General features: G+C 53.1%; 2 protein-coding genes, 1 long non-coding RNA gene and 8 other non-coding genes across 11 annotated transcripts; 4 read left to right on the top strand and 7 right to left on the bottom strand.

Annotated features, from left to right (window-relative positions):
* The first annotated feature begins 30 nt into the window (after positions 1-30).
* Positions 31-4,130, top strand: BEST4 (bestrophin 4). The gene is made up of 9 exons (XM_031601260.2): positions 31-832; positions 1,064-1,158; positions 1,588-1,821; positions 2,155-2,309; positions 2,386-2,463; positions 2,563-2,715; positions 3,040-3,120; positions 3,216-3,370; positions 3,489-4,130. The coding sequence occupies exons 1-9, from the start codon at positions 681-683 to the stop codon at positions 3,856-3,858; spliced, it is 1,473 nt and encodes a 490-aa protein (XP_031457120.1). The 5' UTR covers positions 31-680; the 3' UTR covers positions 3,859-4,130.
* Positions 4,115-5,793, bottom strand: LOC149916871 (uncharacterized). The gene is made up of 3 exons (XR_016469290.1): positions 5,057-5,793; positions 4,754-4,928; positions 4,115-4,267 (listed from the first exon to the last, which is right to left on the bottom strand). It is a non-coding gene; the product is annotated as an uncharacterized LOC149916871 (long non-coding RNA).
* LOC116236383 (small nucleolar RNA SNORA35) lies at positions 5,690-5,818 on the bottom strand. Its single transcript, XR_004168536.1, has one exon. It is a non-coding gene; the product is annotated as a small nucleolar RNA SNORA35 (small nucleolar RNA).
* Positions 5,819-6,529: 711 nt separating this feature from the next.
* RPS8 (ribosomal protein S8) lies at positions 6,530-11,051 on the bottom strand. The gene is made up of 6 exons (XM_031601248.2): positions 10,914-11,051; positions 10,036-10,142; positions 9,677-9,776; positions 8,449-8,624; positions 7,399-7,528; positions 6,530-6,693 (listed from the first exon to the last, which is right to left on the bottom strand). Exons 1-6 carry the CDS (start codon positions 10,915-10,917, stop codon positions 6,584-6,586), a joined length of 627 nt encoding a protein of 208 aa, XP_031457108.1. The 5' UTR covers positions 10,918-11,051; the 3' UTR covers positions 6,530-6,583.
* Positions 6,884-6,955, bottom strand: LOC116236363 (small nucleolar RNA SNORD38). Its single transcript, XR_004168532.2, has one exon. It is a non-coding gene; the product is annotated as a small nucleolar RNA SNORD38 (small nucleolar RNA).
* On the bottom strand, positions 8,153-8,224 carry LOC116236360 (small nucleolar RNA SNORD38). Its single transcript, XR_004168531.1, has one exon. It is a non-coding gene; the product is annotated as a small nucleolar RNA SNORD38 (small nucleolar RNA).
* Positions 9,864-9,967, bottom strand: LOC116236369 (small nucleolar RNA SNORD46). Its single transcript, XR_004168533.2, has one exon. It is a non-coding gene; the product is annotated as a small nucleolar RNA SNORD46 (small nucleolar RNA).
* On the bottom strand, positions 10,210-10,294 carry LOC116236352 (small nucleolar RNA SNORD55/SNORD39). The gene has a single exon (XR_004168530.1). It is a non-coding gene; the product is annotated as a small nucleolar RNA SNORD55/SNORD39 (small nucleolar RNA).
* Positions 11,052-11,317: 266 nt separating the features above from the next.
* Positions 11,318-11,432, top strand: LOC116236402 (U5 spliceosomal RNA). The gene has a single exon (XR_004168542.1). It is a non-coding gene; the product is annotated as a U5 spliceosomal RNA (small nuclear RNA).
* A 778-nt stretch (positions 11,433-12,210) lies between these two features.
* On the top strand, positions 12,211-12,325 carry LOC116236395 (U5 spliceosomal RNA). Its single transcript, XR_004168539.1, has one exon. It is a non-coding gene; the product is annotated as a U5 spliceosomal RNA (small nuclear RNA).
* A 2,222-nt stretch (positions 12,326-14,547) lies between these two features.
* Positions 14,548-14,662, top strand: LOC116236390 (U5 spliceosomal RNA). Its single transcript, XR_004168538.1, has one exon. It is a non-coding gene; the product is annotated as a U5 spliceosomal RNA (small nuclear RNA).
* Positions 14,663-15,093: the final 431 nt, after the last annotated feature.

Genomic DNA, 15,093 nt, shown 5'->3' with positions numbered 1-15,093 from the left:
CATGGTTGGAGCCGATGCAGGCTGGGCTGGGCGCTGTGCCGGGCAGGAAGGGAGCCGGGCAGGGCGGGACGCGGCGTTATGGCTGTAAAGGAAGCGGCGTTTCCTGCCCAGCGCAGCCCACAATGGGACGGAGCTGCCGACCCTGAAGGTGCTGGGCTGGGAGCACCGGTACCAGTGCAGACAGATAGGGGATGAGGACGAGGATGGGGTGGTCTCACTGCACGTCCTGTTGCTCCCTGCATATGGTTCCCGGTGGTTTTTGTCCCACTGAGATTTGCCCTTCCAGCTCCCTGCCTCCAGCCGTCATTTCCCCTCTTAAGGGGAACTTCCCTAAGCACCCCACTGGGCACTGTGCTTCCCAGCACCGTGCTTCCCAGCACTGGCACCAACATCTCCCATCGGCATCTCCAGTCACAGCGAGGTGTGGCTGAGCCTCAGTTCCCTGTTCCTTGGCTTTGACAGCCCCAATCCATCACTGCAGGGCTGATGGGTCCACACCGGGGTATTTAAGGGAAGTCACGGACATGAGTAGGGATGGGCAGAGGTTGCAGAGCGATCTGGCTGATGGGCACCAGTGCTTGGTGGGGTGAGTGCATGTCCTGGCCAGCAGTAGGGACCCTGCTCCTCCCCAGGCAGTGAGATAAGGGTGCTCCTGCCCCAAGGAGTGGGGCTGTGCTGCCATGACAGTCTCCTACACACTGAAAGTCGCCAACTCCCGTTTTGGGGGCTTCTCCAAGCTGCTTTTCCGCTGGAAGGGCAGCATCTACAAGCTGCTCTACAAGGAGTTCATCGTCTTTGTGGTGCTGTATGCACTGCTCAGCATCATCTACCGGTGAGTGGGTTGTGTTGCTCCCTATGTCCTCAGTGTCACCTGTGAGGGGCCATGTCTGGGGGTGGGGATGTGTAGTGGTCCATCAATCATGGTCCACTAGTCCTCAAGAGACTCCCCCAGGAGGGTTGGGGTGGAACCCCACAAGGAGAAGAGGACACAGACAATGGCTTTTTGTAGGGTTCTGGGGTAGCCCCACTGCTCACCCCTGACCCTGCTCCATGCCTGCTGCAGGCGGCTGCTGACTGAGGAGCAGAAGCGTCTCTACACCAAGGTGGCTCAGTACTGCAACCGCTCCACGGACCTCATCCCCATGTCCTTTGTCCTAGGTATGGGTCCCTCTCCTGCTTCCCTGCTGTGGGGCTGCCCCCACTTCCCATCCTGGCTGGAGGCTGGAGGAGTCCTGGGAGTGACACTCAGCTCCTGGAGCCACTCTTGTCCTTGGGGATATCAATGGGATGATCACCCACCAACCCCAACCCACCCCACCATGCCCACTGACCATGTCTCTCAGTGCCACATCCCCTTGGTTCTTGAACACCTCCAGGGATGGTGACACCACGAACTCCCTGGTCAGTCTGTGCCAGTGCCCGACCACTCTTTTGGAGAAGAAATTTTTCCTGATATCCAACCTGAAAGAGTCAGGGATGTCCCCATCTCCATCCCTGGGAACAGTAACCCCAGAAATTCAACGGGAACTGGTTCATCCTCACCTGGACCCAACCACTCAGAGCTCCCAATGGAACATCTCTCTGCAGGCTTTTATGTCACCCTGATCGTGAATCGGTGGTGGGCACAGTACACCAGCATCCCGCTGCCTGACCAGCTCATGTGTGTCATCTCCAGCAACGTCCACGGCAAGGACGAGCGGGGTCGGATCCTGCGGCGCACCCTGGTGCGCTACGCCAACCTGTCGGCCGTCCTCATCCTGCGCTCCGTCAGCACCAGGGTGCTCAAACGCTTCCCCACCATGGACCACGTGGTGGAAGCTGGTGAGGGGTGACAGATCCCAGGATGATGGGGTGGGAGAGGTGGGGGCCTTAGAGGTGTCATTCCGGGGGAGTTCGCAGTAGGGATATCCTGCTAATACGCATCCCCAGCTTCTTGGGGGCTGCACCCAACCATGGTGTGGAGAGCTTATTTGCCTACATAGGCATTCATCCCCAAAGACATCTATGTCTTCTCTGCTCACCCACATCCCCCATGGCTGTAGATTCCATACAGAACCAGATTCCCATTGGGACCATCCCCAAAATCTTGTCCCCCCAAAGGTCCCTTTCCCTTCATCACGGGATCCATGGTGCTGATCCTCTGCCTTGCTGCAGGCTTCATGACGCAGGATGAGCGCAAGCAGTTTGAGAGCCTGTACTCGGACTTCAACAAGTACTGGATCCCCTGCGTCTGGTTCACCAACCTGGCAGCCCAGGCGCGGCGCGATGGCCGCATTCGTGATGACGTTGCCCTGCGTCTGCTGATGGATGTGAGTCGGCATCAGGTGTGCAAGGGGCTGAGAACTATGGGGAATAGGGAAAAACCCACCCGTGCCTCCCTGCTAGGAGCTGAACCTGTTCCGGGCGAAGTGCAGCATGCTGTTCCACTACGACTGGATCAGCATCCCGCTGGTGTACACACAGGTGAGTGACCCCAGCCCAGCAGCAATGTGTTGGAGCATGGGGCACTGCTGGGATTGCCTCCCTTCACTGTCACTTTCTGTCCCCATGTTCCCCATGCAGGTGGTTACCATTGCTGTGTACTCCTTCTTTGCCTTCTGCCTTATTGGGCGGCAGTTCCTGGAGCCGCTGGAGCCAGGGCAGGAGGGGGACCTGGATATGTACATCCCCCTCTCTACCCTCCTGCAGTTCTTCTTCTACGCTGGCTGGCTGAAGGTGAAATGCGACCACATGGCTGGGATGTGCCTGGCACAGGGCATGGCACCAGCATTGCCTGCAGCCCTTGGGGACATGTCACAGCAGGGCACTGGGTAGATGGGATATGCAACACCGGTCTGTTCCATGTTTCATGGTTTGGTGGACATGTTGGTGATGGGTCAGTGGTTGGACTGGACAATTCTAGTGGTCTTTTGCAACCTGAATGATTCTATGATTACGTTCTATGATTCTACATGGACTGAAGGATGGAGAGCCCTGTGGGAAGGTGTCCCTGTCATTGTCCCTTTGTGTTCTTGTGTCACCTCTTCCCTCCCTCCCCAGGTTGCAGAGCAGATCATTAACCCTTTTGGGGAAGATGATGATGACTTTGAGACCAATAAATTGATAGACAGAAACCTGCAGGTGGGTCCTGCCCTGGGCTGTTATAAGGTTGGGTGGGCATGGGGACACCCAGCAAGGCACCAATGGGAGCTGTCCTCTGTCCCTGCCATGCCTAGGTGTCCCTGCTGTCAGTGGATGACATGTACCAGAACCTGCCACCAGCCACCAAGGACAAGTACTGGAATGAGTCCACTGCTCAGCCCCCCTACACCATAGCCACTGCTGCCGAGACCCTGAAGCCCTCCTTCCTGGGCTCCACCTTTGACATGCGGTGAGTGCACAGGACATCCCGACTGGAACATGGAGGGAGTCCCTACCACCAACCTGGCAGGATCAGTGGGGACCTTGTGGACACATGGCCATCCTAATCACCCCCCCGTGCCCCTCAGCATGACCGAGGACATGGAGCAGAGCCAGACGGTGGAGGCCTCGCCAAACATGGCCCGCACGCAGACCCCGCTGCTCAGCCGCTTCCTCGCCGCCGCATCCCCTGCCATCAGCATCAAAAATTTTGGTCGAGGCGGCCGAGCCACCCCTCACCTGCGGCGTGCCAGGGGGGACAGCACTGCCCACTGCGAGGACCCCGAGGCCGTCGGCCGCATCGAGGAGGAGGAGACGGAGGATGAGGAGAGCCAGAGGGGCAGCCCCTGCTCCCCAAAGGCCTCCAATAAGCAGAAGGAGAAGCTGCCCCTGATCCAGGTGGAGGCACCATCCAGAGAGAGCATCGAAGCTGAGCAGCCGGGGGCTGGGGAGCCATGAGGAGGTGGGAGAGCCCTGTCTCAATGCACCCCTGGCACCCCCTGGCCAGAAGCAGGGCCTCACCAGTCCTGAACGAGGGTTTGTCTCCAGGGCGGTGGGGAGGTGCTGATGGGTCGGGGTGATGCCACCACTCGCAGCTGGCCAGGCACACTGCCTGCTGCCACGGGGACAGCCCAAGCACTGAGCCAGGTCAGAGCAAATGTGTTTTCCCATTTCACAGAGTACCGTGCTGGGACGTACCTTCAATGTTAATAAAGTTCTTGCCAGCCTTGGCTTTGAGGATCTTTGTCATCACCCCCAGCAGTGAGGGGCAGGAACATCAATCGCATCCTAAAAGTGGGTGAATTCCATTCCATGGGCTCACACTGCAATGTCTGTAGGGCTTCAGACCAGGTTACACAGCTGCATGCTACAAAGCAAAAGGTGCTTTCAGCCTCTGCAGATGGATTCCCCCATCCAGACATGTTCTCCTTGAGTATAAAAGCAGGGCTGCTAAAAATCCCCTTTCTAAGGACTTTACCCAGAATCAGTCCAGGCCTGACAAAGGCACTGGCACTCGTGACCCTATCCAAGTTCAAGCAGTATAACCATAACCCAGCACCTATCTGGCACAGTGCATTGCATGCTTGCTGTAAATCACTGCATGCCAGGAGAGATGCTTCCTACTTCCCAGCTGCACAAGGCCTTGAGCCCGTGTCACCACGGGAACTGGCAGTGCCACACACCCTGGCTATCTGCTATCCTGCCACGTTCCCATGTCCCTGCAGCACAGCAATGGGTGCTAACTCTGTTCCCACGGGCTGTCACCCTTGGCAGCAGTGATAGCAATGCTGACCATTGATGGATCAGTCATAATCCTGCCCATCGTGGCAAGGTTTACAGCCTCTGCCCTTACCCTAACACTCATCTCAGCTTCTCCTTCTGTCCAAAGTTCCCCAGGAACTCCCTGAATCCTGTTTGCTCTCTGCAGAGGGTGAGCAGTGCGAGGCAAATGCAGAGGAAGCTGCTGTGACACATCCCTCCTGAACGCCCTTTATCGCAGCCGCCGCACCTCTCTGCAAAACACGTTGCTAGAAAGCAGGGAAAGTTTACATGGGATCACTATGGAGAAAGAATGTGCTTGTGCAAACATCACGCCCAGCCAGGCCCTGTGCTGAGACTCCCAAGTGCCCATTTCACCCCTGTAGTGAGCACAAACCTGGGCTGCAGGGCAGTGGCACCACTGGCTGATGGTTATGTCTCTATCCACCCTCAGAACCTGCCAGCAAAGCAGGATGAATCCCTGCAGCTCAGGTCATCTGTGCCCACTAGCACCTCCTGCTGTCTGCTGCCAGGGCAGGGCACTACAGGAAAATCTGTAAAACAGCATTATTTGTGGGGCAGGCAGTCCTCACTGAAGTGCTGTAGCTCAGCACCTTACCCAGCGAAGAACCCTTAGTGAACCTCGCTAAGGGCTGCCCGACGGAAAGAGGCACCACAACCAGGTTGCATTTTATTCACAACAGCTCTGCTGGGGGCAAGCTGATCACAGACTCCTCTAACTGAGAGTTAAGCGCGAGGTTTCGGCCACAGCCAGTTTCCATCTCATCAGAGCACTCCCATGAACAAATGAGGCTTTTGTAAGAATGTGCAAGTGGGTCAGGTATGCAGAGCGTGCACTTAGCAGGCACCAGGTGTGTGAACATTCAGCCTGCCCAGAGCACCAGGGAACTAGAAGCCTGATGTTACAATGACTTTGTAAAGTTACTTATCACAAGATGCTCCCAAACAAGGGGAAAAAACTCATCACAGCTTCCTAATCCTGCTCTAAGTGACGATGTAGAAAGCTGGAGCTTGTACCCAGCTTTCGAAAGGGGCAAGCCACAAAGAGAGCCTGGCCCTTCTGCTAGAAGGGATTTCTCTTGCACTGGAATGAGACCAGGAGATCAGGGAAAGACCAGCTAGTCACTGACCAGTGCAGACATTCAGCCAACAGCTGGTTTAGAACATGATACTGGACCTTGAAGGTGAGCTTGCAGCCAGGCAGAACGCACCAGGCCACGGCAAATAGCATTGGGTTGCTGGCGCCAACCAGAGGACAGAAAAAAGACAGGAGATACCAGCTGCGGGGGCCAAGGCTGTGATACTGCTTTCAGAAAGATGCAGTCTAACAAACGCAGTGCTGCAGCTCTGAAGCTGCTAAGTGGGCACCCTCCTCCTCAGACAGCTGAGCACAAGGCCCCCGGTGCAGTCAGTGCTTACCTAAGGTACCAGAGGGCAAAAGGGAACACATACCCTGCCAGACCCACTCTATTCCCAAAAAGCCAAACTCCAGAAGGAATGAACATCTACACCCTCCCTTTGCAGTCATTTTTTTTTTTTTAGTATTGGAAATATGCCATTTGAGCTTCATTCCATGTCTTTTACAAATATCTGTGCAGTAATAATAACTTAAAAAAAACAACTCCCAAAGTTGTCAATGTTGATTCCTGCTGATGACTCTTCCACATCCACTTGGTTCACTAAGTCACTGCCGTAAAACCCAGCGAGATGTTTTAATCAACAGCAAGCAGGGTCAGAGTTTACCTCAAGACAGAAAAGCACCTGGTGATGCCAGGGGAACCTTCTTGCTTTCATGTTTTGTAAGGAGCTACTCAAGGCCCCCTCTGCACACAAATAAGCACACGACCCATTTATTACAGGAGACTCGCGCGTTTATTGGCTCTTTCAAGAAAATCGTTGATTTTCATTTGCCTTTTCTGGCCTTGATCTTCCTCAGGTAGAACTCTAATTCCTTGCCTTCCAACACATAACCATCAGCTCGGCCACACTGTCCAGGTCTGGAGGCAATGCAGGCTGCAAAGAGAACTCACTCAGTTAAGTCAAATAATTCTCTATAGAATATACACAAATCAAAGGAAACATTACTTGCAGTCTCTCTACAAAAGCATGAATGAGCAAGGACATGTTTATGTGCTGGCTTAAGTACCTCTCCTGAGATACCTTGCTCTGAACCTGTTCTGCTGGGCTACACCCACAATGAAGTCCTCTTCAGATCTCCAAACAGTCATCCCTCAAATTCAGTAGCAGAACTGGACAAAGGTCTCATCACCAGAAGACTTCAAAACACTAAACTACTCACAACAAAACTTGAAACTGCTAAAACTGCTAAGGTACATGCTGAGCTTTTCCTGAAACACAGTCCACCCATGTCTTCACTCATTTTGCAGGTCTCAAGCCCCATCGTTTCTCTCAAGACTAAAAAAGCAGGTTTGCTAGCTGTCGCTCCCAGTGCTTCAGCTACAAAAACACTTAATATTCCTGCCAGGACTGGGCTATCTCCAGAGGAAGTACAGTAACAGATACTCTTAACACCCAGAAGAACACCTGCAAACAGATAGGGAGAACTCTCCCACTGCTTTCAACTTGCAGTTAGCTTTATCACAGCTTGTAGACACAGCTTGTCCTGGGACATGATCCCAGGAGCAAGAACAGCATCTGTTCTGGCACTGTTGACTGACTCCCTCATCCTCACCCACACCAATGCTCCCAGGGACTCACCCAGTAGCTTTCCTTGCTGGAACTGCTCCTCAAGAATACTGGCTATCTTGGCATTCTTCTTTCGTTCATCATATTTCTTCTGGATCTTCTTTGAACGCTTCTTGTTCAAGATTTCTTCTTCCTCAGGTGTCTAAAAACAAGCCCATATGTAAAGACAAGATCAACATAAATTGAAGACAAGGTTAAGTACATGTTATTTCTTGCAAGAGATCTTCACTAAAAATAGAAGGATTTTCTTTAAGTACTGTTATGTCCCAAATCACATCTTCTCAAGGCACAAATACTTCACAGAATCAAGTGCTGCTTTTCACTTTTGAGGTCAAGAAATGAAATATTAATGACTGGAGTCACTGCTGACAAGAAAGGAAAGAGCCCTCAGGAAAATCCCCTGACAGATGAAACTGCAAAGGCTTCCTCAATTAGCTATCCTCCAAAAAAAGTGAATACTCTCCTTCTCCAGATATGAGAGCACTCAGGTGCGGTGCAATTCCTGGCAGACAAGCTAAAAGTTCTCTCCATGCTCTGAACCACACAGTGGGTAAGCAAACAATAGCTTTATTTTTAAACACAAGACTAACTTAAGCTGAATACTATACAAGTGTTCAAAAAACTTTTAACTATCTGGGGCTTGAATGTTGAAATTTGAGGCAATGAATCTGAAGACACTTTAAAACGCTTAAAAGCAAGTTAGTAATCCACAAGCTTTTAAATCAGAGGACAGCAATTCCTCAGCACAAGGACCTGACTGCAAAGTCTTCCTCAGCATCACAAGTGTCATCGCTCTCCCTTCAGTAGCAGAACTGGACAGAAGTATCATCATTAGAAGACAGATTTACAGGCAGACCCTTGTGCACAACCAAACCTGACATATTAGAGAACACTGTGGTCCTGAATGCTCCATTAACAGAACCTGACTTATTCTGGGAATTGATGGGAATGTAGCCCACAAGACCAGCACTATCACTGTCAGGAACCCAATCGATGCTGGCAAGTGCTGTCCACTCACAACAGCTAGCTGCCAAGAAACCAAGCAACCCCAGACATACATACCAGCTTGGCACCCTTCTTGCGTCCAAGGGGCAAGGCATAGTGGGCTTCATACCACTGTCGGTACGGCGTGCTGTCAACAAGAACGATGCAGTTCTTCACCAGGGTCTTTGTCCGCACCAGCTCGTTGTTGGAAGCATTGTAGACAACATCAATGATTCTGGTCTTGCGAGTGCAGCCTTTCAAAAGAAGAGCATGAATTCAAACCTATAGGAATCAGACAGCTGAGAACACATTCCACAGCATCTCGGGCATACCCTAAAGTCAGCTCACATCACCCCCTCAAATGTCCTCCAGTCCCCTGACACTGACTTTAATTTAGCTGACATTTATCTTTTTTATTCCATCAATCCAATTCTGATCCTGCAACACAAGTCTGTATGTGGAAAAAGATCCATGCTAGATGAGAAACTGAAACCCGTGATGCTGAAGTAACTAATCTCTAAGATGACTAAATAATGCTAAACAGCAGATTTCTGGAGTGAAAGATATCTTAGCAGATGCCAATCAACACCACACAGAGGGCTCAATCCTGTACAGCTTCCTACAATTACCAAATAAACTGAGCTGAATGCAGCATGGAACGGGAGCCATTTTTACAGGAGAGATTTTGAATAAATTGAGAGATGAAGCTGGGGCTTTCACTCTTCCTGGCCCACGTGAAGCGCCCAGCATTCAGCTACTGCATTTAGAGTTGTCACACAAAGGACAGGTAAAAAAAAGCAGGTTTCCTTCTCTTCACTCAGGTACCTCATACTTGTTCTGCAAGGTGAGCTCAGTTTCCTTATTACTGCAATACTATTGAAAAATGACAGCACTTTTCATTTTAGACAGTGCTCTGCCATCACTAAGAAACCAGGTGCTCCCTTGTCAATACACTGGTCAGGATGCAAGCTGCATTGATGAAGACCTGTAGGCATTCTCTTTTTTTGCCCCAGGGTAATCCCCCCCACCCCAATAAGCAGACAATACAAGCACGCCCCTCAGCGTAACTATGACACTCCAAGCATTGTGAACCCAGCAGACATCCAAGTCTCCCAAGGCCACATAAGGTCAAAGTTATCATCACCATGCGTACTGCTTCAAAGCCAACTCTGCAAAATGCAATGTGTTCAAATCCAGCCTAAAAATCTACGCTTGCTCCATCACCCCTCTACTCTGTTAGCAGTACTGGAGACTGCCACAGCTGTAAAAATGCATTTAAATCACATCACACTGATGATGTACTTACATTCAGAGCCCCAAGAGAAGTTGCCAACATCCAATCGAAGGGCACGGTATTTCTTATTACCACCACGAACCCTCACTGTATGAATTCGGCGTGGACCAATCTACAGACAGAAAAATAATCAGCATTGCTGGTGTCAGTAAGCAGCGCAACACATGAGGAGCCCAGTCAAGTCCTAAACTGGAAGGCAGTGTGGTCAGTGTAACTATGACAAACCCCAGCATCGGCAGATACAGTAAATGACCAAAACGGTCTGTTGCATCTACCTAAGGTGAAAGTTTCATCACTCCTATTGCCTCTTATTGCTAAAACCAGCAAACCATGTATGAAAAATGACTGACTGCCCTCCACCAATCACCCACCTTAGTGTTGGCAGGAGGCCGACCCAGCTCATACTTCCTCTTCTTGTGGTAGGGCTTCCTCTTGCCCCCAGTCTTGCGGCGCTTATGCCAGTTGTCCCTGGAGATACCTGAATGTAGGGAGCAGCGTGGTCAGAGCGCGCACAGACCCCACCTGCCTGCAGCGGGGCACAGCTCTGAGTCCTCAGCTCTCCAAGGTTGGCATCCGCACAGCACACTCAGCTTTATGCAGCAGTCAGAGAAGCTTCATCATTGAGACTCAGAGGCACTTTGATCACTTCGAGCACAGCTGCACAGAGCAGCCTGCTTCTATCCAGCATGTCTACAGGGTTCTCTAGTTCTCTTTGGGTTGCAGCCCCCCAGCTCACCTTACAAGCCCCAGCAAGAAGCATCTCATATCAAGCAATTAAGTCCGCAACAACAGAGGCTTTAAAACACGACTGAATCTGGCAGAGAATGCTAGGAAAAAAACCCTCCACACCAACAAACCGCAAGTCCCTACAGGAAACGAGGCACCTCAACCCACCCTCCTCTCAGCCAGGCTGCAGCGTCCTAGAGGCACCCAGCCCTAACCCCGCCAACCCCATATCCATCCCATCTCCTGGGGGCCGCAGGAAGGCCCGAAGCACCCCGCAAACACACCGCTATGAAGGAGCCCCGCGCTGAGGCCCGGCGGGGCCGCCCTCCCCCCGACGCCATGTTGAGCCTAGGCAATCTTCTCCCACCAGCTACTCGGCGCTGCCGCGGCCTTTCCCAAAAGTAAGCAGCAGGGGATGGCGGCACCCCCAGCCACCGCGTAGCAAAGAACAGAGACAGGCAGCGGCAGCACAACGAGCGGATGGCGGCGGATGACGACCAGGCCCAGCAGCAACCCCACTCACCCATGGCGCAGCACCGCCGCAAAGAGGCGGCGCAAAGGATCACGGGGCGGTTTGCCGCCGCGAATTCTCGCGAGGCCGTTACGTCATCGCGCCGCGCACCGCGGGCGGGCGCCGTTGCTTAGAAACACTGCAGCGACAAGAACCCGGAAGCTGACGGGCCTGGCTGCAGCCGTCATTAGCATACGGCTCAGTAATTTGCATACCCAGCGTGCACCGCGGCGGCGCGACCCCGACAGCGCTGCACTTCGCCGCCGTTCCCGCGGGATAGCGCGGGGCTGTGCGGGGCCGGGAGCGGGGCGGGAAAGTGGGAGGCGGGAGAGGAGGAAAAAGCGGGCAGGCGGGGATCGCCGTGCACCAGGAGAGGCGGGCGGGCAGTGGGATGAGGGCCGGGAAAGGGTTTAGTTATACTCTGGTTTCTCTTCAGATCGTATAAATCTTTCGCCTTTTACTAAAGATTTCCGTGGAGAGGAACAAGCACGAGTGTCGTGGAATTTTTTGAGGCTCCGCTTTGGCGGAGCTATCCCTATTCCAGTTAATGACAGAACAGCACCAGCGTCGCGGAGCCGTAGTGCTCTGTGCTTATACTGAGCTATGGAACGCGCACAAGCGCCGTGGGGTTGAGGCCGCCCCTGTGCAGGGCTGTCACGCTGCTGATTAGACGCGACAAGCACGAATGTCGTGGGATTTCTGGGTGTCGTGAGACTTTCTTTCCGCGGAGCCTCTCACCGTTGTTTCGGTGGAGCCTTTTCTCCACTGCAAGTGAAAAGCAGGACGAACACGAATGTCGGGGGAATCTCTCAGCGTCGTGCAATTTCAGAGGCGTCCCTTCGGCGGAGCGATCTCACTGCTGCTTAGTAACAGAGTGAGCGTTCGCTTGTGCTAAGTTTGCTGCGAATGGAACGTCCGGAGTTCCATTCAGTTTCAGCAGTCCAGCCCCCATCGCACACTCCCGCACATCGCTCCCAAAGCAGCACCGCACCGCACCGCACCGCCGTTCCGTTCCGTTCTGCGCCGCGCGGCCCCGCCCCAACCTGAGCGCTGGGGTAGGGCGCCTCCTCGTTAGCATGCGGCTCATTAGCATGCGGCTTATTAGAATACCCCGCGTGCAGCGCGCGGACACGCGCGCCTCGCCGGGCTCCGCCGCTCCGCGCGTGAGCGGCCGCCGGGATCGGACGGGGCGGGGCGGGGCGGGGCGGTGCAGAGCCGGGCTGTGCCGGGCGGAACGGAGGAGGGCAGGACGCCGCGTGCTGGGGGCGGCGGGCCGGCAGTGGGCACGGGGCCGGGAAGGGGTGGGGCTATACTCTGGTTTCTCTTCAGATCGTATAAATCTTTCGCCTTTTACTAAAGATTTCCGTGGAGAGGAACAAGCACGAGTGTCGTGGAATTTTTTGAGGCTCCGCTTTGGCGGAGCTATCCCTGTTGTGGTTAATGGTAGAGCAAACGCGTGTGTCGGGGAAGTCCTGCAGTCTGCCCTTCGAGCGAGCTGTGGAAGTGCTGGTTTGGAGCAGAAGGAGTGGAGTGTCGTGGGGTTATCGGAGGCTTCCCTTCCGTGGAGCCTCTCACCGTTGCTGCGGTGGACACTTTTCACCATTGCAGGTGAAAAACAGAATAAGCACGAATGTCGTGAGATCTTTGGAGTGTCGTGGAATTTTTGGAGGCTCTGCTTTAGGGAAGCTATCCCTATTGTGGTTAGGAACTCTACAAGTACTACAAGTGTCATGGGATTTCTGAGCGTCGTGAGAATTTTGGAGGCTTCCCTTCCATGGAGCCTTTCACCATTACAGGTGAAAAACAGATTAAGCACGAATGTCGTGGGATCTTTTGAGTGTCGTGGAATTTTGGAGGCTTCCCTTCTGTGGCCCCTCTCACTATTGCTTCAGTGCAGCCTTTTTAGCACTGCAGGTGAAAAGCAGAACAAACATTGTGGGAATTCTTGAGTATCGTGGAATTTTTGAGGCTTCCCTTCTGCAGAGCTATGCCACAGCTGCTTAGATGCACCAAGCACGAGTGTTGTGGGACCACTGGAGCATCGTGGAATTTTTGAAGGCTTTGCTTCAGCTGAGCTATCCCTATTGTGGTTAATAACTGAATAAGCACAACAAGTGTCGTGGGATATCTGAGTGTCCCGGGGTATTTTGAGGCTTCCCTCCGGTGGAGCCTTTTCACCATTGTAAGTGAAAAGCAGAACAAGCTCAACTGTCGTGAGAATTTTTGAGTGTCATGGAATTCCAGAGGCCTCCCTTCTGTGGAGCCTCTCACCATGGCTTCGGTGGAGCCTTTTTACCATTGCTGGTGAAAAGCAAACAAGCATGAGTGCCAAAGAACTTCTGGAATCTCCACTTAGACCAAGCTATAGAACGAGCACAAGTGCCGTGGGATTTTTGCAGGCTTCTCTTGTGCAGAGCTATCCCCCTGCTGCTTAGATACAAGCACAAGAGTGGTGGGGTTTTTGAGTGTCGTGGAATTTTTGGGAGCTTCCCTCCTGACGTGCGGAATCAAACTCCGTAACCCAAGTACGATTACAGAGCAGGTACGGTTTATTCAGTGCTGCACAGACACTGGGTGCAAGGGGGATAGATCCGCCTAACTTGCACACCGTCAGGAAAAATCGCACTACAGATATAGGCTGAATTAATACATAATCAATAGTTTTCCTGGAATTCAGATACATATTCATTACACTCCCGAGGGATCATCAGCATGCAGACCCTCCGCTCTTGCGCGTGCATAGTGGGTCGTGGGATGAAGGTTTGTCATCTTCCTCGTGAAGGCTTCTGACCTTTTTTGCTGTAAACTTCTGACCTTTTGGGGCACATCCCCCCAAACTGGTTTCTTCTTGCCCTGTGGACATCCAATCACCTCCCTCGGGCTGTTCTCAAACCCTTATCTTTATGACCTTCATCCCCCTCACTATCCCAGTCACACGGTCTGCCATCCCTTATTTTCTAACAAGCTCTACATTCTTGCTTCTATAAACTATCTCTAACCATTCCCCTTCGCTCCCTTTATTCTCAGTCACTGTGAAGCCTTCTTGCCTTTTTACTTTCACTTATGGGGCCCTTCTCACCTTTCACCTCCGGTGGAGCCGCTCACCATTGCTGGTGAAAAGCAGATCAAGCACGAATGTCGTGGGATCTTTTGAGTGTCGTGCAATTTCGGAGGCGCCCCTTCGGCGGAGCGATCTCACTGCTGCTTAGTAACAGAGTGAGCGTTCGCTTGTGCTAAGTTTGCTGCGAATGGAACGTCCGGAGTTCCATTCAGTTTCAGCAGTCCAGCCCCCATCGCACACTCCCGCACATCGCTCCCAAAGCAGCACCGCACCGCACCGCCGTTCCGTTCCGTTCCGTTCCGTTCTGCGCCGCTCGGCCCCGCCCCAACCTGAGCGCTGGGGTAGGGCGCCTCCTCGTTAGCATGCGGCTCATTAGCATGCGGCTTATTAGAATACCCCGCGTGCAGCGCGCGGACACGCGCGCCTCGCCGGGCTCCGCCGCTCCGCGCGTGAGCGGCCGCCGGGATCGGACGGGGCGGGACGGTGCAGAGCCGGGCTGTGCCGGGCGGAACGGAGGAGGGCAGGACGCCGCGTGCTGGGGGCGGCGGGCCGGCAGTGGGCACGGAGCCGGGAAGGGGTGGGGCTATACTCTGGTTTCTCTTCAGATCGTATAAATCTTTCGCCTTTTACTAAAGATTTCCGTGGAGAGGAACAAGCACGAGTGTCGTGGAATTTTTTGAGGCTCCGCTTTGGCGGAGCTATCCCTGTTGTGGTTAATGGTAGAGCAAACGCGTGTGTCGGGGAAGTCCTGCAGTCTGCCCTTCGAGCGAGCTGTGGAAGTGCTGGTTTGGAGCAGAAGGAGTGGAGTGTCGTGGGGTTATCGGAGGCTTCCCTTCCGTGGAGCCTCTCACCGTTTCTGGTGGAAAGCAAACAAGCACGAGTGTCATAGGATCTTTTGAGTGTCGTGGAATTTCAGAGGATTCCTTTCTATGGTGCTTCGGCGGAGCCTTTTCACCATTGCAGGTGAAAAGCAGAACAAGCACGAATGTCATGGGAATCTCTGAGTGTCGTGGAATTTTGGAGGCTTCCCTTTGGCAGAGCTATCCGTATTGTGATTAGTAACAGAACAAGCACGAGTGTCGTGGATCTTTTGGAATCTCCACTTAGACTGAGCTATAGAATGAGCACGAG

The sequence above is a fragment of the Phasianus colchicus genome, chromosome 9, assembly GCF_987193195.1.
Source record: "Phasianus colchicus chromosome 9, bPhaCol1.hap1.1, whole genome shotgun sequence".
Lineage (NCBI taxonomy): Eukaryota > Metazoa > Chordata > Aves > Galliformes > Phasianidae > Phasianus > Phasianus colchicus.
This window is presented reverse-complemented; position numbering and strand designations above follow the sequence as displayed.

Bases quoted from the DNA above. Each gene is read 5' to 3' on its own strand.
- RPS8 (XM_031601248.2), bottom strand. The intron at 9,777-10,035 runs GTGGGTGATTGG...TTCTGTCTGTAG, and splicing joins GGCCTCCTGCCAACACTAAG to ATTGGTCCACGCCGAATTCA. The intron at 8,625-9,676 runs GTAAGTACATCA...TTCTTTTGAAAG, and splicing joins CTTCTCTTGGGGCTCTGAAT to GCTGCACTCGCAAGACCAGA.
- BEST4 (XM_031601260.2), top strand. From the start codon at position 681: ATGACAGTCTCCTACACACTGAAAGTCGCCAACTCCCGTTTTGGGGGC. The intron at 1,822-2,154 runs GTGAGGGGTGAC...GCCTTGCTGCAG, and splicing joins GGACCACGTGGTGGAAGCTG to GCTTCATGACGCAGGATGAG. The intron at 2,464-2,562 runs GTGAGTGACCCC...TTCCCCATGCAG, and splicing joins TCCCGCTGGTGTACACACAG to GTGGTTACCATTGCTGTGTA.